The following is a 21,103-nucleotide window of genomic DNA, read 5'->3' on the forward strand; positions in this document are numbered from 1 at the left end:
CCAATCTCCATCCGAAGGTCTAATCACTAAATCCTCACAGCCTTAACTGACATCGCAGCTGTAGTTCTTGAGTGTGAGAGTCTTTGAGGTATAAAAAGGACGACTGGGACACAGTACTGTGGCAGCACACATTGCTTGGAAACAACATGTCTTCCAAAAAAAAAGAAGAAGAGTGTTTCATTAGCAGTTTAATTAGCTGTTCTACTACCAAAAGTCAAGAAAGCCATGAACAACTGTAAATTCTCTGCAGATGTTTGGCTGAAAATAAACACAACTGGAGGAAATAACCACAATAAAGAGCAGTAAGGTGCTGTCACTTACACATTAACTTCCTGCTATGTTTGTGTACTTTTTTTTGAGAGAGCAGGACAAACACGTTTACTTGCCACCAGTTTTGTTATGAACTATGGGTGAGTCATTCAGGAAAGTCTGCAGCTATTCAGATGTGCGGACAGGATGTATGATAGTGTTGAAAAGCCATCATCAGAGACCTAATGCGCTTGATGATTTGACAGCGGTACAGTCCAAAGCCCTCATGCACTTGGAACAAATTTGTCTCAAAGTCTGTGAGTGTGGAATTTGAGATTGGACCCTTCTGTCTGGCTGCACTGAGAACGAGCTGCAATGCGCCTCCCTCTGGAGCTGTCCATGAGATCGACCCCTGGGCTGCCTCTGTCTTCATCTTCATCTTTTTCCCTCCACAGCTCATTTTGTTTTTCTTGTCAAACAAAATAAACTAAATCTTCGGCCTGTCATGCTTCCCTTCTCCTGCTGATCCATTCATCTCTTCATTTCACAGAACAATACAAGTTACGTCACAGTGAAATGCTGCGCTGCTCTGTGGAGCTGTCCATGGTGCTTAACCTCTCTGTCTTACAATTAGCAGACTTTTTTCCCTTCTATCTTGCTTTCTTTTTGGCTGACCATGAACACACTAAAGCTATTATGTACTCAGTGCTTCTAGTTTATTAATAAATCCATCATGAACCATTTTATCCAGCACAGAATTACATAGTCACCATTTCCGCTTAAGATGGAAGATGCATTGAACTTCAGTAAACTATGCCAACTACAAGGCACCCTCATACCAAAGCCTCCAGCCATGTTATTGCCTAATTAGAGTATAATTCACTTCTCCCTCACTAGTTCCAGACTTAAATGTAAAACTCCGTTGTTTCATCTCCTTGTTTCAAAGAAAGTAATGAGACAAAATGACAAATCAGTCCCACGTCGGCCTCGCACCGATGCAAAATCTGATTTGGGAGCAATTTATTTATTCAAGCTTATTGATTTGTTTGCCAGCTCCATACTGTGGACGTGGGGAGTGTGATCAGCGCTCCAAAAGTGTGTTTTCTTTCTTTGGAAAATTGATCAGTTGGAAAGAACTGACCAAGGCCCCATTAAACAGGCTCCACTGCCTGCACATAATTACAGCAACTAATTTACAATCAGCATTGGAAGACATAAATTAGTATGGATAAATAATACTCGTTTGTTGTTCAGACTGGGAGGATTAGCTATTGCAATTACAATAACGCAACAGTGAACACTTTTCAAAATTGGAAAAAGGCACTGCTGTTTAGTTCATGGCACTGAGGGATTTCCAGTAGCAGATATTCAACAGAGTGTCTTCAGGCAACACAAGAGATTAAAATCATTCACTTGGAATAGCTTTCATAGATCCATATTACAATCTTATGCACGTCTCTTTTTGCATATTAAACAATGAAATATGAATTAGGGTGACTTTGAGGTACTTGTAGTGTCCCATGCATCTCTCTCTCTCTCTCTCTCTCTCTCTCTCTCTCTCTCTCTCTGCCTCCCCTTTCTGTGACAGGCGTCAAAAATACCACCAAGGGAGCGCGGATCAGCAGCTTTCCACACAGCTACACGGCTGTTGACCACCGTTCCGATGCGTAAATATCCCAGAGAAAACTCTACTTTTCTCCATTCAGAGCCACCGAGGTGACGATGGACAGAGCGTTTTATTCTGATTCTTCAAAGTAAGCGATGACGGACTGATTCGACTTTAAATGTCTGTGAAAGGATTGTACTCGACCACATTCTTTGCAACATCCAGCACATTTCTGCTTTGAGAGAGGAAAAACATGAGGGAGAAGATGTGGATATTTTACAGTGCTGACGATTCAAAGTGTCTTTTTTCTCTTTGGAATCAGTGGTGTTTGTGTTACGCAGCGGTGGTGTGTTTGTTGTGTTCACCCGTCAGGACGGACGATGCGTGTCCGTCATCCTGCGTCTGTGCCAGAGACTCGGGGACGGTGACCTGTCGTGATGGAGAAGACACGGAGGTCCCGAGCGACATACCGGAGTGGACGTCCACCTTGATAGTTCAGGGGAGAAACATCTCAACTTTACAGCGCGGTGCGTTCATGACCAACAGCACGGAGTTGGAAATGTCGAAACTCTCGCTGTCCTACAACGGGATACAGGTTATTGAACCTTACGCCTTCCTGGGACTTCCCCGGTTGCACCTGCTGGATCTGAGCCACAATCAGTTGGAGTCTATCTCAGCCAGGGCTTTCCACGGATTACCAGAGCTGCGCTCTCTGTTCCTAAACTACTCGGTGTTGCCTGTGGCCACGGCGCAGCTCTCCAATGCGCTCAGCGCACAAACTTTGCGCAATCTCCATAGACTGGAGTTGGCGGGAAACCAGCTAAAGTCTATACCGCTGGTGAGGTTAGACATGTATAACCTCCATGTGTTAGTTCTGATAAATAACTCCATAGAGCGCATCGGGAGGGAAAACGTGACCAATTTGTACCAGCAAAGGCACATACGCGTCTACTTGTCTTTAAATCCGTTCTGGTGCGACTGTGAACTGGAGTCGTTTTACTACTGGCTGAAGAACTCATCCCAGTGCCCGGATGCAGGGCATCTACTGTGTAGTGAGCCGGAGGCGAAGAGGTGGATCCCTGTGGAAAAGCTGCGGGGAGAAGACGTGGATTGTATGAACGAGAACCTGGAGGCAGTTTCATACGTGTTCCTGGGTATAGTGTTGGCCCTGATCGGGGTAGTGTTTCTGATGGTGCTCTATCTCAACCGGGGAGGCATCAAACGGTGGCTCAACAACATCAGAGAGGCGTGCCGAGACCAGATGGAGGTCTACCATTACCGCTACGAGCAGGACTCAGACCCGAGGCTGGCCAACGTGGCTGTTTAAACTTTGGGAACATCTGTAGGCTGCAGTAAGCGGACACTACAAGGAGGATGGAAAACTACTTGGCAGTGGCACTGTACTGTCAAAATCAATATCAATGGCTGTTATGACCAGTTTCATCTTTTTCAGTAACTGGCCTATGAACTGCAAGTCCCACTGTGAGATGTGCAAAGAGCCAAACAGCTACATGACTATAAGAGACTATTAAGTGTTCATCTTGCACAACTGAATACACTTCTAAGCAGCATTGTACATATTGTATATAAGTCAAGACAGGAATGCTTTTCATGCATCATGTTAACTTACAGCAGCTTGTCCAACTCACTTAGTATTATTACAATATTAACCAAGTAACAATTACACAGTAAAGATATATAGAATTTCTGATTTGAAAAGCTGAAATGAAAGCTGTTGAAATGTCTGCATTCAGGAAAAACTGTAGGCAGAACAAGATGGCTCTGCTTTTAATCTGAAGGAGTGCATATTGCAAAAAATAAAATAAAAATCAGGGTAAAAGTGGCAAAGAAGGAGACAGGACAGAATGAGGCAAGAACGCTGGTATGTTTGTCAGAGTACCATGTTTGTGGAAGCAGGCGGTGCTGAAGTAGACTGTTGTATTTCAGAATAAACCACACAGGCTAAGTTACCAATCTTGTCTTCAAAAAAAAGTCTTTGATATTTGAAAATACCACGTATCATGTGACACCAGGTCAGTTCATCAGTAAAGCGATGGAAGAGGAAGAGACAGATTCTAACCATGCATGTGATTTTCGTAGGCATAGAAAACCAACCAAAACGTTAATAAAAGGTCAAATAAAAATGTGGAGTTAGCAGTGTTCTTTATGTCGGTGCTTTTTATTGTCACTGTCAGGGAATGTTGACCTCATGCAGCACTGTGCCGGCCATGAAACAGAGGAAACGTTCCCCCTGTTGTGCTTGTAAATTTGCTAGAAGCAGGTGCGACTGAGTGCGACTGGTCCTTGTGAAATTTTGCGAAAATGTCACTCGTTCTGTGAACTCCAGTAACATTTCACATCATCCTCGGTTCACCAAAAAAGGTCTAGACTATTTCATCTGATTCTTTTTAAAGCACCAAAGAGCGAAAGGTTGTCAGAGGTCTGTGTGGAGAGATATGACAGAAAGGCGCTGCAGCGTTAATCTCATCAGCACTGTGACTAATAAACCACGGAGAATGAGGATTGACCTGTGAAGTTTGGTATCTCTCTGTGGCTATCATCAGCCCTCTTACCGAAAGGTCTGCATTACGATGGCAGGGATTTTGGAGCTAAGGTCAAACAAGAAAAGCTGAGGAACAAATGAGTAGGAGTGTATGCATGTATACAATAGAGGGTGCTACTTAAAGTCCTGTTTGTAAAGTTGAAGGCGCAGAGTTAAACCACTTCTTGCAATTTTTGTTTCATAAGGAAGTGCCTTTTAGTCCAAATTGAGGGCAAGAGAGTAAACATTTGAGCAAATGAATGTGTCGTATATGGAAACAAGCAGCAAATTAGTGTGATTTTACCTGCTGATTTTTCCCTTTCTTGTAAATCAGGACAAACATGATTTATTTTCAAGGACTGAGACAGCGAGGAGGGAAATCAATCATCTGCAGACTTGATTTTCAGCTGTGATGCATGAAGTGGGATATGATTAGCACCAGGACGTTCCAGTCATGGAAACAGATCAAATAAATAAGAAGATCACTTTGAAACACAAGGCCCCCTCTAGACTAGCTGTAAAAAGCAATTTCTGTTTTTATCCACAAATGAGCATGAGATAGATAGATAGATAGCTAGATAGCTAGATAGATAGATAGATAGATAGATAGATAGATAGATAGATAGATAGATAGATAGATAGATAGATAGATAGATAGCTAGATAGATAGATAGATAGATAGATAGATAGATAGATAGATAGATAGATAGATAGACAGACAGACAGACAGACAGACAGACAGACAGACAGACAGACAGACAGACAGACAGACAGACAGACAGATAGATAGACCACATTAGTATTTCATTATGTCAGCAGTGGAGGAGGCACCTTTACATAACAACTGACATCAAATGTGACACGCTGCTACTTGTTGGCATGCCAGTGTACCATACACTGTCATGCTGTATATGAAGGCTGAGGAGATAAACCTAATCATCAGGACAGCAGTATCCGAGGATAAAAGCATTTGTGTGCTGTATATGTATGTCCCAGGTAGCAGGATTTGTCAAGCTGTACCTAAACACAGCGCTGCTTTCAGCCAAATGCAGTAACATGCTGAGATGCTGGTATGATGTTTCTCATATTCACCATCTTAGTTTGGTGTCTGAGCACGATGGTTTGTCATGTAGCCCTAAAGTGAACGTCAGGTTGATGGAAAAGTCATTATATGTGCAGGCAAGTAGTGGACATGTTCAACTGATGATGGTGGAGGAGAAAAATTTGACTGGATCAACAAAGTTATTACAACTGAGTCTGTGAGTGCCATCCAGTAGCTGTTATTTCATGATATTCAAGTCGTAGGATGATGAATGTTTTATGGCGGTTTATCAAATAGCTGTCCGATATTTCAGTCTGGACTAAAAAGGTGGACCAACGCCACCATCCCAAGAGCCACATCATTACTCTGCCTGAAAATGAAGGCTTGGGCCTAACTTCAGCAGGCCAGTGTTGATGTGTAATTATCTGTAAAAGTTCATAATGTAACACATGCTGCAATGTCACCGACAAGTCAAGTCAAGTCAAGCCACTTGTATTATTATAGCACGTTAAAAAGTGTTTTTCATTTCAGACAAAGGCTCGTCAATACAAATACATATGTAAAAGTGCAAACCAAAATTCTAGCAAATTTCTAGATCTGGAGCACACTGCTTAATTCAAGGAATTTTTTTTATGTTTCATTTTGTTTTCTTTCCTTTTTTTATTTATCTTTTATCATCCAGTACATTTAAAATCATTGTTCTACCAGTGATCCAATGACAACTGTACACCTGGTTTAGGTTGGATGTATTTGTCTGCCTCATGCCTTTTGTCCGCTTTGACTCTGATAAAGACACAGCAGTGTTGACACATTCGTCTGCTTCCACAATAAAAGGCTGTGAATTAAACAGTGTGCTCCAGCCCCCTTTTTGTACTCTACATATATAAATGAATAAAAGATGCAAAATGTACAAACTAGGATCGAGAATATATAAAACATGTATCATGTGTCAAAAAGCATTTCAGTGTTTTGGGTTAATCTGAGAAATGGGTCGGAATCACATACGCACCAAATACTGAAGCAAAAGACATCACATCTTATAAATAATTGAGGGAGATTGATTAACTTTGCATAAAAATGAAGAGAAACCCCAAGACAGGCAGAGGATAATGTCGATGACGTCGTACAGAAAGAAAGTGAGACTGAATAGAGGATCTTAACTTACTGCATGTGCTTCTTAATGACTGCTTTCAGCTCAAGCACTGGGCTTCTTGCTTCTATTGAGTACTTCTCGAACTGTAAGTCTTTGAAGAATCTAAAGAAACACACATCAAACACAAAAACACTTTAGTGGAGCAGATACTCCTTCATTATCAGTCTTTTATTCAATGAATACACCATCTCCTGAGTAATGTGCACAGTACGTTCAATGAACTGGACACTATTGTTCGCAACTCACTGATTTTCACTGATGTTCATTTTGTTATTCAACAAATCTGCTTTAGTCTGACTTTGACTGCATCTCCTTTATTTATTTATTTTTTTTATCTCAGTAGTCTCTGCAGTGTTTTAGAAACAACACAATGTTCTGCTGTTGGTCTAAAAGACTTTCTTTGTCTTTTCAAAGTATTCCCGACTTCATCTCTGCACTCTCAGTGTTCTTTACTTGTCATTGCTCCATTTCTTTGTTCTTTCATTTTTCTACATTCTCCTTACAAATACAGTATTTGTCAAAGACGTCCTCTCTGGCCCCTACACTCCCACCTTCCCTCTCCCCCCTCTCTCTCTCTCGTTCCTCTTCATCCAGGTAAATGACTTTATCCAGTTGAGTGACTTTGTAAGGACGCAGGGACAGGGTTTAAGCTGAGCCCAGCAGAAGGGAAGAACAGAAGTAGAAAGATAAAGAAAAAGTGGAGTCGAGAAAAGATTCATTAGAGTTCTTTAGTCCTGGCACCAAATGTCCTTGCCTTATGCAAAGCGATGACTCATCGTCTTGCTCTATATATGAATGTCTGGGAGGCCAAAGCCCAACTGCAAACTGGGGGAGATTTCTAAACGAACAGGAAATATTACCTTTATTGTCGAGCAGCTGCTGCTGTTAGCAAATTCAATCATATCTCAGCATCTGTGCCTCAGTCCACTTTTTAAATGACCTCCATCTTTCCTCAATAGCAGCACTTTCTCCATGATGTCTCACAGTCCATCAAGCGCTGACTAAATAGTTCGGCTCTTGTTGCTCACGCATCACTAGGTGTTGCAGGCTGAAGCTGCAATGACACATAACAAAAATAATTTAAATGTTCGCAGCCTCTCCAGGTGAAACTGGTGTCCTGGGTTGCTGAATGTTTAGAAGCTCATGATGTGAAATGGAAATGAGTGTGCTATTTTGTAGTCTGCTGATTACTGGTTATTGATTTTTGGGCGTCTCTCTGCTGCTGTCTGAAGATAAGAGAAGGGGTTGTAGAAGAGGAGAAGGAGCAGAGTTGCTGTGGGCAAGAGGAGGTTGAAAGTCAGATTTGAAAAAGCTTGAGTTAAACTTAACCAGCGAAAAGGGGGTTTCTAACAGAAGAAATCTACATTTAATGTCAGCTCAATGGCATAAGAAACATTTAAAAAATACTTATCCTTTACATTATGTCTACAAAGGTTTTAATCTGCATGGAACTGGAAGAAAATGTGATGTTTTTACCTCTCTCCGACATATATTTCTGCTTTCAACATCCTACACTAAATCAGAGAGCAGAAACCTTTGCATTTCAAAAAAAACAACACTCATCTTCACTTAAAAGCAGGAATGCTTGGCACATTGAAATAGCAATCACAAATTTATTCCAGTCCTGAGTCGTTAACAGAAAGAGAAGGAGAGAGCAGCTGCTACTTTGAATGAAAAGGAGCCAGTGAGGGGCACTGTATTAGAAAGACTGAAAAGTTTGACATTGTCTTATACTTGTCCTCTACACTGGGTATTAAAAAACATAGTGTAGCTTATAGTGAGGACACAGGGAGACTGAAAGTTAAATGTACCCTCCACTAATCACCTAAATAATGAGGATGATTGAAACACATTTTTAAATGAGGAATAATATTGGCAGATCGGTGATTTTCACATAGAAATTGTCAGATGTGGTGGAGCTAATTTTGTCATTTAGTGCAAAACACTGCAAAAGTTGTAATACAGTTTTTCTCAATTGATAAGACAGTAAATTCCGTTCAGGCTGAAAGAATTGATGCAGATGTGGTGTAAATATCTGCATATTGTACTGTGTACAATACAGTGCTGTATTTTTAGGCTAACATTATTTTTATTTTGTAATGTACAGTCAGGTACTGCAATAGCGCCGTCTGATTTATTTATAGGATACATTTGTGTTTAAGTTGTCATTTTTGAGGACTGTATCATTTTTTTACACTTCATGTGAAAACAGTGAGAGAGGGGTGTTTTGTATTTAGCAGTGCAGTGTCCTACTTTTGCTTTGTGTCTTAATTTTGAAAACAAAGTTCAGATTTTGACAATAAAATGCGCTTTTGACACAAGTATGCAGTGCTTTGTGAATTGTGTTCAAATAAAAAAAAATTGTTTGCAGTGTGTTGGGAAATGTGTGCTGTTTTTCAGGAACAGTGTCTTATGAATTGAGAAAAACTGTAGAAATAGTGGACTGTGTAAGAAAAAATGATTAAAATACAATAGATATATAAATAAATAACTTATATCATAACTACTGCACATTAAATCCAATAAATATCATTTTACAGTCAGTTATCTGTGATATTTTGTTAATTTAGGAAAACATTTATTTAACGTGCATCTGTTTCTGCATCAGGATAAAAACTTGTATTGTTGTCGTATTGTTGCCAGTATATTTGTCACAGTCTTTTATTGTGCAAACAGGCTGACATTTTAATGCCACCATATCTTTATCAGAGTCTCAGTCCCAGTCTTTAATGCTGATGAGGCCCTCTTTTTGTAAATGTCCCCTCCTCGAGCTCAGAAGCATCTTCCAGCTGCATTTTGCTGGAAGATGTGTGTAGAACCCTGTTTCTACTGTGTACAATTTGTATTCCACAGTACAGAGGAAATAATGAAAGATCACAGTGTATTCAGGGTAAAGATGCTCCTCAGGTGTCCATCATTGTTTGCTCTCTCTCTTAGCTTTTGAAAGGCTAAAATCTCAGACGTACACTTTAGATGTGACTTTAGATTTCAGAGGACTGAGACATCGTTCGTGGCCAGACGGTGACGGGGATTCTCCGAGGAAGAGGAGCAGAGGGGGAAATCCAGCAGCTCTGAATATGTGTCAAGTGTGTTGGCCTTTTGACAAATACAATGTTTACTTTGAATTAAATAGCATCTTTCCAGACCAACCTTAATGGCTCATCATTAGCAGGCACCACCAAACATTTCCTACCAGTTTTAATTGTAAGCTTGAGACTCCTAATGCGTTCTTGTGACATTAATTAAACCAAGACTTCAACAATAAAGGGTTTGTTTGTTACATGCAGGGTCATTAACCAGCATCTATTGGTAATGTCATCACAAATGGAGCTCATTAGAAAGACTACCATGAGTCAAACAAGCTGGAGTGAATCTTTTGTTTCGGGTCACTGTTTGATGTTAAATGCACTCTCAGGGAATTTTGTGCATCTGGCATGTCATATTATTTTGCTGACTTATTTCATCTAAAGTTGACACACAGAAAAACTAAAATCAGTAAGAGACTATTATTAAAGTGTTGTCCAAGGCTAAATTAATACGCATTGCCTCCAATAAATGACAACGAATGCAGCTGAGCACTTGCACTACTCCAGTTAGTAAATGAATTTTCGTATTTACAAACCCTGGGAAAAAGTGTTCCAAAGTATGGTGTCATGACCTTTTGTCTGGACTCAAAGGTGATGTGGGCTTACATCAGGACCACTCAGGTTTGTAAAGAGGATGACTGCACTCCTGGCCTGGGTTTTGATTTATCCAGCACTATGGATAAGCATAGTTGGCTGGTCGATTGGCCTTTGACCAGGAGAACGGATTCCTTCTTAACAAGCTGCACAGGTGACTCAGATCTATACACTAATTAAGACACTGGACCTGCTTGTCAATATTTAAGAAGAAATAGTCAGCTCTGTACAGAACGAGGTGATGAGAAAGAGTTTTGACCTTAATCTCTCACTGTAGGACGGCTATTAATTCCTCCGATTTCACACATTAATTTCAAACACGTTCTTTCCGGTAAGGGCACAGGTGCTCATTTTAGATTGGATAATTCGGTTAACAGGAATCACAAACAACCTTCACATCCCAGGAATGACTGAAAATGTGACACTGATGAACTGGAAATCATACATGAGAGTTAGCGTCCCAAACTCCTATGAGGTTGATAGTGAGTGTGTCTATAAATTACACACACTTGCTGATGACCTAGTGTTGCTGTCATTTCATAATAACTTTGTCCACAACTGCTTTTACAAATGATTGTTTATGGTACTGATTTCTTCTCCACAAGCTTTTACTCACTGGACTGTCTTCTCAAAGACAACATGAAATTAAAACAGTCAAGTCACCGTTATTTATAGAGCACATTTAAAACAACAGACGCTGAAGCAAAGTGTTTCCAAGAAGGAAGTAGAATGAATGTACAAATATACTTAACAAGTTTAAATGTCAAGGTTAAGACACAAAATTTATCGGGTAAATTTATGAAGGTTAAAAACCTTCAGTATTATTTATTAAATACAAATGTACCTGAATAAAACATTAAGATTAAACCCTACAATGTTATATGATATATAAATTAATCTAATTAAAAAATTTAATTTAACTCTCTGTAATGTTTTTTTAATTTCACCTGACTGCTATATATATTAAGATTAAGACCCTTCTTTATTATATAGAAAATACAAATTTATCTGACTAAATTAAATATTAATGCTATACCCAATTAATTTAAATTTTAAAATTAGGTTCCGTCAGTAATATATGTTCTACAAATTTACTTTAGAAATATATGCATAGAATATTTATAAATACATATAAAATGCCTGTATACATGTAGACCCCAAAACTATAATTTATTTATGAATTATGAATTCATTAAGTAAAATTCTTGACCAATCTGGCGTAAAAATACCCATTATGTGTAATAAAGATCTATGCTCTACGAACATTATCCATATGCTTGATTACAGCAAGTCACAACAATATTTTTGTACATGTTTTTGATCACTGAACCTGTTTCTAAAAACTGATAAAACATTTTGATGCCTTAAAATAATTCTTCATCGTAATTACTGGGAAATCTTTAGCGCTCATTAAATTGCATTCCCATTAATCACACAACCATCTTCTGTACATCTGCTAATTAGCTGTCATTGAGGCAGTTTGCAGTGTGTGTGTGTGTGTGTGTGTGTGTGTGTGTGTGTGTGTGTGTGTGTGTGTGTGCGCGCCTGCATTTTTTACACAGTCATTCAAACGACTGTGTAAAAAATGCAGTCTCAGCAGTATGAATATTTCATGCTGTCCTTCACTCAAGAGAAGCTGCTGATCCTCTGACCGGTTATAACATCGGTCTGTTACTGCAGAGACCAAAACAGCATCTGCTCTGACAACCTGTCCGTCATTTTTTGAAGTTCCAGAGAGCTCTTTTCGTCTCGGCACAACCTCAAGTCAGTTATTACAACCTGAGCTTCAACCTGCAACCACAGTATGTGCTATTACGGCACAATGCTTTCACCTGTTTTTACCCTGATATTACATTTGTATTTCAAAATTCATCTAAAGACAATAAATCATGCAGTTTGGTCAACAACACACACACACATAACATGGCAGTAAATCTAATCAAGAACAGACAAACTTTGTATGATATACAGTGTAAATGTTAATAATGACAGAACACTGACCACTCCTGGATCTTGTACATCCTGTGTAGTAAAACTGATGCATGCAGATCCAGCATTATGCACTCTGGGCTGCAGGTTGCTTTTTTTCCACTACAGTGCAACCTGATTATATCATTCTGCCTGCATATGAGTGCAAACTTTTTTTTAACTCTTTGAACTGTAAATTACTGCCCTCATGTGGCCATTGGGCTACAATGCAACTGATTGTTAATACTCAGAATTTCAGTGTGAGTTAAAGTCAGTTTCACTCATCTGAGCTTGAACTATATCTTGCAGAAAATAACAATTACAACAACAAAAATAAAACAGGAAGAAATATTAAAGATAGTAAAGCATGTTAATAAACTCATTGGCTACCTCTTTTATATTTACAGTAAAGTAATATTATCATTATTTCCAGGTCTATATCACAATCTTCAAACACACCAGAAGGTCTGAATGAAAGCCAGACTCTTTGTGTCAATTTAAAGATTATCATTTAAATAGAATATATAAAAATATATTTACATAAATAAACAGTAACGGCCCTGGTTTTAATATTGTGGTTTTGCTGCTGAGTCCTGCTAAAGGATCTTTGCTGCATATTTTTCAGATTAAAATGTTTGCAGAAAATCTGCTATCATGTGTTGCTTGTATCATAAAAAAGTGTCATTACACCACTTACTGTATAGCACAGTGTGTATGCAGTTGGGCAAATGATGTTTTCTGCAATGTAGTCACAAAGTAATACAACTAAAATGAATCTACATCTGCCTGACAGTCTCATGGTTCAACAGTGTGCAGTGACAAATATTTTCTCCCGATTCAAAAATGATCACTACAGCAAGACTGCTTATTGTGATTATTTTTTAGTTCTCAGCTGCTATGGGCATTTTAGCAAATTTAGCCCCAAAACATTCAAGCCATCAGGTGAAGTTTCACACATTCTTGTTTGGAAATCTGATCTCAGTCATTACCTGATCATCTACTGTTTACCAAAAATCTGCACCTCTGTAGCAACTGTGTAGCCTAGAAAAATAATCATCAACTGTTATTTAATAATGAACCCAGTAGTTTTATCTATTGCTCAGGTTTCTGAGTCAACAGCACATAGTCCATTACTGAATGCTTAATGAAATCTGCACTTTCTACCATATACTAATTGATTCTGATCTCAAAAATCCCGAACCCACCATTGCTGAAGTATAACTTGTTCTTATATTCAAAGGGATCAGTCAGTCGCTCTACTTATAACACACATAACGTTACTTTAATTAAGCTCTACTTAAAAATATTCCCAAGGGATAAACAACTCACAGTCTCTGATGGTTTATGGCATTAAGGAAAATAAAATATTCAAGGGTTACATTTTCACTGTTTAAGATGATTGAGAGACATGTGAGTACTGATCAGGGCTATATAGGAAACTACCTTCTAGAAAATGACATCTGCCCTGTTACTTACCCTGTCTTAATCATTTCACATTTGCTGTTTGTTATTTGCTTTGCTCGGCAAGTGCAGAAACATTACTCATTATTTCAGAGAAGACTTTCACTGGGAAATGTAATTGTGAGTTCACTGCTCGATGATAGAGGAAAATTAGATTAATTAGGCTCAGGTCTTAACAATAAAAGACGTTGCTTGTTACAAACAAGGTCATTAAGCAGCATGCTCTGGAGATGACACAAATGAGTCTCATTAGAAAAGCACCAGGAGTTAAAGAGGCAGGAACAAGTCTGATGATAAAGGCAGCATCAGGGAATATGAGAGAGTTCCATCATCTGAAGTTTCATTACATACATTTAATTATTGTATGATAAAGGTAAAGATTTTGGTGATAACTGGAAAGTTAAAGCCTTGGTTACAATTGATATTTATACAGCAGTCAATCTATATTTAAAAAGGGATTTTTTGGTGGAATGCACCAAAGTTCTGCTTACACCAATCAGCTGGGAAACCTTGAGTTCTGACATTCATGTGGATGTTTGAAGTACCACCCACCTAAGCACTGCAGGTCAAGGTCAAAGCCATTTTTTTCCAAGACAACAAACACATAAAGATAGTACTGCAAGTGCTTTGAGAAGAGTTAGAAATGTAGGTCAGGCGTGTGTTGAAGCTACAGATGCGTGACACCAGTGCTGACTGTCATCACCCCAGAGAAAGTTAATCATATTTTGAGTTTTGCTCTTCAGTCTCATTCAGGGTCTCTACAGTGAAGTCAAAAGTGCTCATTTTATATCCATTACCTTGGAGTGAAAGGAATCATCAATCAATGTCAGGGTTAAAGAAATGTAGACCAGGCAGTTTTGTCTGTCATAAATCTACTAGTTAGCAGCAGGAACTGCTAAAAAGTTCTCTTGTAGCACTTCAACTCTTGATATTAATTATATTTTGACGAGTACATATCTTTTTTTGAAAATCCTCTAATCAGTGTTTTCATGTCACTATCTGTGGTCCTGAAACATCCATGTCAGCTTTACGACCTCTTCTCTCTCCCAATAACAATTCAAGGAACCTGCTATAAAGTCATCTATTTTTACCCACTAACCCACATAAATCAAAGCCCAGTTCAGCCTCATGAGTTTGCTCTAGCTGCAAATCATCAAGGATTTGTCTTCAGTTTGTTGCCTTACAAATTAGCCAAGGTCCGTGTACTAGTCAAACATGGACTGACCTGAACATAAAAAGGAACATTAAACAGGCAATAAACAGGCAGTAATTAAATAATAATTTAGTACCAATGTCTTGGATGCATTTAGCTTTGACTGGCAGTCTCTCTTGTGTCTGGAATTTAGATAAATTTTATCATTAATGAGGACACGATGACACAAAGCACAGACAGAATTCCTCTTTACCCTAAGAGTCTCTCTAATGAGGCCCAGTTGGGATGGTTTCACTGGGGAAGGATTCTTAAAAACCTTGCCTGTAAACAAACAGTGTTTCACTCTTGAACCTTTAGACTAATTAATCTCTTCACTGGCTCATTAGAATTAGAAGGGAACATGGGAATGCATATATTTTAAAAATCTATTACAGTTTTAGGAAAAGCTAACAAAGTTACAAACTATCCAGAAGCCAAGAATTCTCTGAAACCTCATAAGGTGTAATGTCTCAGTTTGCTCTAAATATTTACAAGCAATGTATATTCAGTCTTCTCATACTGCACTAACTGTGATTTTTTTAAAACTTTTGTTTAGCATAGTACCTTCAGTCAGTAGGGCTCTAGAGTGGGTTAACATGTGATGACTGTCCTCTTTGGAACTACAATTAAATGAAAATCTTAGTGTCACACTACCTCGCTTAGGCCAAAAGTCCATTTAACAGAGTAAACAGCTTTTTTTCTAGCCTATAGCTTTACTGTATGTTGTGTTTTTCTGACCTGGCAACTGACATTTTGGATCCTGCAGTGCACAGTTACAGTGAGCACAGCTCTTATCTGCCGTCATGGATCATGCTGCACTCCTGGCTGGGTCTTATCAACTAATTTTTTAATTGTTCCTATTTTTAAACCCTCCTCAGTCCTCCAACAATAGTCACAATAGTCTGTCCCTATTTTGATTGTTATACTCTTACAATGATTTGCATAAAGCTTCCAGAAAATGTGAAAGTAAAATCCCACCTGGATTTTTTCTGGTTCTATGGCACTGATCCTTAAAGTCACACAGAATAGTTGGTATGACATCAGTTCGGATTGCTTATATTTAAGGGTCAGAGCCCCATGTGTTGGTGCGAGGAACCTATTGAAACCTATGGAATTATTATTACTTAATATTTTTGTACGATATTGCTGTTTTGGGGACATTTCTGAGAGCTCACAGACATGTGGGGAGCAGATGGCACATTTACTGATTGATTGTGGTTAAACACAATGTCATCACTACCAGCCTTTAATGTACACTGCCTGTCCAAAAAAAAAGTCGCCACCTGGATTTAACAGAGCAAATAGGTAAGAGTCTTCCATTGGATAATTACTGCAGTGATGAATATGTTTCAGCAGGCAACAGCTTATTTAATCCTAGCTGATGCAGTGACGAGCTTCTCAGTTCTTAAACAACCATGTTGGAAGACATATCCTGTGGTCATGGAAAGAATATGAATCTGTCTCAGAGGGTCAAATTATAAGATCTTTGTGAAAAATGAATGCATCTCTGGACAGAAATAAATGCTGTGACATTGCAGAAGCTTATCAAAATGATGCCACATTGAATGAGTGCCATACTCAAAGCTAAAGGCAGTCCAACAAAATATTAGTGTGCAACTTTCGTTTGGATCGGGCAGTGTATATTCAGGTTGTTTAGAGAAAGTTTTAATTGTCTTCCACAACAAACAAGTAACTTCTAGATGTCTTGTGAGTTCTCAGCCCATTTTCTAAAGAATAATGTTTAATTCTGTTGCACAGCATATCATTTGTGTTCATTGCTAACACAGCAAGTAACTGTGAACACAATCTAAAGTTTGGCACCTATTGTTTGTCAGACTTTGCCCGTTAATTGCAAAAAGGTGACTTCAGAAAGGGCGTCTGTGGGTGTAGCAGCTGAGATTGCAGGCCTATCTGCTACAGCTCTTCAGAGAGGAGGTGGATATCAGACAATTAGGGGGTTTACTTGAGCTTTTCAAGAACACTAGTGACTCATTAATATCACTGAACATCCCTTCCCATTACACTCCAGTTTTAATTGCAAGAGTGCAAAACCTCCTAATGGATGCAGATGAGATTAATTAGGCTTAAGCTTCAACAGTAAAAGCTTTGTTTGTTGCAGGCAAGGTCATTAACCGGCAGCCTTTGGTAATGACATCACAAATAGGACTCATTAGCAAGGCTCCCAGGAGTCAAAGAGGCAGGAGAGGATCATTTTGTCTGGGGTCACAGAGTCCTGCTTGGTGACAAAAAGCCCCCTCTGGGAACCCTATTTGCTGTCAATGTCATCACATTGTGTTGTTAAGTCCCTCCATACACAGCAAGTTTAAACTAGGTTTTTCATGAGACTCATAAAATGATGTGTGTGGGAGAGAAAATAGACTTATTTAACAGTGCATACTATCATTGATCACTCATTGTTTCCCATTTCTAATCAGTATGTAGTCCCGCTCGATTAGTATTGTGTTTTTATTAGTCATGGCTGAACATGGAAGACTAAGGTCAATTAGCATGCGAGCCTGCTGTTGTGACAGTAAAATCACACCTTTGACCATCTGCTGATGCCTAGTTGTGCAGTCTGTTGGGTTTCAAAAATTAATGACTTCATAGTCAACAAAGAACAAAAGAAAATAAATTGTTATTTCAGAAAAGGTACTCTTGGAAAAAAAGCTCAGATTCAGAACCCTCCAAATCTGAGTAAGCACGATTATAAACACAGGTAAGTTTAATTAGTCAGACAGCAAAAGGTTTGTTTGTTTTGAGGAGGGTCAGTAGCCATCACACTCAGATGAGGAAATATCAGTCGTTTCGTCTGTTAATAAATGTACCCTCTGATATGAATATGATGCACTGGGTAAGTCCCCATATTTTATTAACTAACTTCAAACATCCAGAGTCAACTGAAGATTTTTTTTTTTTACATTTTACAAAGCATGATTAAACCCTGACTTCTTTTTAAAGGACTAGTTTGTTGTCCTGTGCAGGGTCAGGAAGAGTCAATAAAGTCTAGACCAGCTGCACCTCTGCTTTAGATCTTCAAGTTCTGACTGGTCATAAGGATTCTGATACTCATTCTAAAGTTTTATGAGTCTATCAGTGTGTGTGTGTTTAAGACAAGTTGGTGACAGGTGACTTATGAAAAGTTTTACGAGTCAAGTCAAAAATGGCGCACATTCTCCTAATGTCTGGATGAATTAAGTAAAGGGTGACTATACCTGATTCTGCTGTCTCACTCAGTCTAATCTCTTTCTAGGAGAGAGAGGACATCTCATGCTCGACCCTTTGTCCTCAAAAAAATGTCAGCAACAAACCCACAACTGTAAACTATGCTCATGTGGTCATAATTTTGTATTAACGGTAAAGTCTGCAATTTTAATCCAAAACACCTTTTTCTCAAATTCAGCAACTAAAAATTGGGAGAAATTCCACATTCTACTATTTATATTCACATTAACTACACATATTGTGTATTCTAGATATTGTGTGCGGTTTAATGTGAAGTTTTGTCTCCATTCCATTCCTAGCTCATGCTCAAAACTCAGCTTGACCTTGAAAGCCTTATCTCGTTTCTTTGGTGGATTTGATGGAGACCCAAGCTTCAAGCAGGAAAAAAGGAAGATAGACCCACACAAAAAAATCTGTGAAGCCACAGTCTGCCTTGTAAGCGAACAAAGCTCTATCAATAGTTCAGCAAAACCCTGAAACACTGACCTTGCACCCTTTCTTTTTCTGCGGGAAGGTTTATGAGAGACAAAATGGAGTGTGATTTTGTACCTTTTACTCTTATCTTAAGAGGGCACAAGTCCTGTACGCATACATATGGTTTATTGCAATAAAAAACTCTGATGGACGCTTTACTCTTTGTGAATTCCCTTTGTACAACAGAAAGAAGTGAAGTACACAACACTATTCCAGTGTGTCTGGTGCACATTTGAGTTGTACTTGTATAGAAGGGTTATCACATCTCCAAAATTCCAAACACAAAACAGGAAGTTGTCATCACTCTTAAATCAGCTAGAAGTGTCTAAATACATAAACTAATCTTATCTCAGTAGAATTCTAATATACTTATGTTTTCTGATGAAAAGTTTTCAAATGGTGACATCTGACGATGATTGATTGATGATACTATGAGTTAATAACAATAATAATGTATTTACATAGCACCTTACAAAGTGCTTTACAAACTGGATACCCAGAAGGCAAAAGTAAAATAAACAAAGCAAAGAAAAAATTAGAGGAAATATGTTAAAACAAGAAGACAAAAGACACCAAAAAATTCTAAAATGAAATGTATCAATATAAAGAACGAGCAATAAAAATTTAAAAGCAATGAAAGTCTTTACATCCCATACAAACAAGTCTATGAAAATGGGTTTAAGAAGTGGTTTAAAAGAAGTTTCTGCGAGTCTTATCTCCTCAGGCAGGTCGTTCCAAAGCCGAGAGGCTCTGATGGAAAAAGCTCGGTCACCTTTAGATTTAAGCCTCGACTTTTGAACAGCCAGACGGGCCCCACCTGAGGATCTAAGGCTGTAAGCTGGTTCATATGGGGTCAACATTTCTGCTGTGTAGCCTTTTGCCAGACCCAGACGACCTTTATAAGAGATCAGTAAAATCTTAACATCAAACCAACAGAGAGAGAAGCCAAGAGTGGAGTGGTGCTGTTTCATCTGTTAAAGCCACTGAATATGCATGTATGTGACGAGTTAGGAGGTGGAGGAAAATTACAAAACAATAATTAAAGCCTTGTTTTCTGTCTAAGATAAATTGGAAACTATACATCACTCAGAAAGGAAAGACCTGAATTTCCAGCAATAGACAACTGCACGTTACTGTATTATTCCTTAATGTTATTCTAAATTAGAAGACTGGATTGTTGTCTCTGGAGAATGAAGAGGATAGACTTTGTACACAGGAAGATGTGCAGACAGTCGGTGGCTGCTATTGATGTCAGTTTCATATCGATTTGCAATATGTAAAACAATCACTGAAAGAATTGCTGAGGCAAAAGTATAACTGATAATAATTGATCAGATGTAGTTAATAGCACAAGTGTGCGTGTATTTTTTTTCAAGTAAGTCAATGGAAAAAGTAGCACCAAGAGGATGTATGTAGATCAGTTATGTGATCATTCATCCTACAGGCTTCTATATCATGGGATTTGAGACATTTCCTAACATCGGTGTCTACATCATATCATACATGCATATCTTTCTACCGTTTGTCTATGTGGTTACACTAGTGTTCAATATTTTACTGCTGAACATAAAAGCCTGTGATTGCTGCATACACACTCCACAATTCCTGACTGTTGTCACCCTTTTAATAACTGATGTAACCTTAAACACAAGAATTATCCCCAGCATGGTTAAAGCATTCCACTTTAAGGACAACTTTGTTCCATTCAACCAATGTTTGGTACAAATGTTTTCCTACTACGCTTCTGAGTATGGAGTCATATACAAATAATATACTTGCCAAGGAGGTTGATCACAAAATGTTTCTCTCTGCGTCAATATTCATTCAGCACACTGAGAATTGTTTCATATGTTATCAGTGTGACCTGGGTTTTTTATTATGAGTAGAACGGTCCATAGCACAGTAATCATCACAGAACAGTTTTTTTGTAATTCTGTCAGCATTCCACTATTTCTGTGACTACGCCTCTGTGTTTAGACTTGCTTGTAAATATTACAATGGTCTGTAGCTTCAGCTTTTTTAGTATGATGAACCTGCTGGCCCCTTTTACTTTCATCCTTCTGACTTACGTCAGAATCCTGATGACTGTGTTCAGAATAAAATCAGTGAGCAGAAGGATGAAAGTTCCTCTCCTATGACGTGATGGAAACATACCTCTATGTGCATATGTCTGTGTACAAACAAAAAGAGGCCTGTTTTACTTATCCCTCACTGTGGAACAGAAAAAAAGCAAACATGCCTTTATCTGATTCATTAGTCTTTACAAAAGGTAGACACACTGTGTAGTTTGAACGTAATGACAGCTCTACACAAACTTAGAATGTACACCCACAAGCATTTCCCTCACTTTTTAATTGTTTACATTCCTCATAGGTGCAACTGAGATTAATTAGTCTGAGGTTTGTACAGTAAAAGGTGTGTTTGTTAAACCTCATTAACTGAAATTCTCTGGAGATGGCAGCATAAACTGGGCTCATTGGAATAATGTTGTTTTTGCTCACCATGGCCTGTATA

General features: G+C 38.6%; 1 protein-coding gene and 1 pseudogene across 1 annotated transcript; both read left to right on the forward strand.

Annotated features, from left to right (window-relative positions):
- Window positions 1-1,822: 1,822 nt before the first annotated feature.
- Window positions 1,823-6,286, forward strand: waif2 (Wnt-activated inhibitory factor 2). Its single transcript, XM_023298529.3, has one exon. The coding sequence runs from the start codon at window positions 2,109-2,111 to the stop codon at window positions 3,180-3,182; it is 1,074 nt and encodes a 357-aa protein (XP_023154297.1). The 5' UTR covers window positions 1,823-2,108; the 3' UTR covers window positions 3,183-6,286.
- Window positions 6,287-19,779: 13,493 nt separating this feature from the next.
- LOC111588242 (olfactory receptor 2A14-like) lies at window positions 19,780-20,727 on the forward strand (annotated as a pseudogene).
- The last annotated feature ends 376 nt before the right edge of the window (window positions 20,728-21,103 follow it).

The sequence above is a fragment of the Amphiprion ocellaris genome, chromosome 14, assembly GCF_022539595.1.
Source record: "Amphiprion ocellaris isolate individual 3 ecotype Okinawa chromosome 14, ASM2253959v1, whole genome shotgun sequence".
Classification (NCBI taxonomy): domain Eukaryota; kingdom Metazoa; phylum Chordata; class Actinopteri; family Pomacentridae; genus Amphiprion; species Amphiprion ocellaris.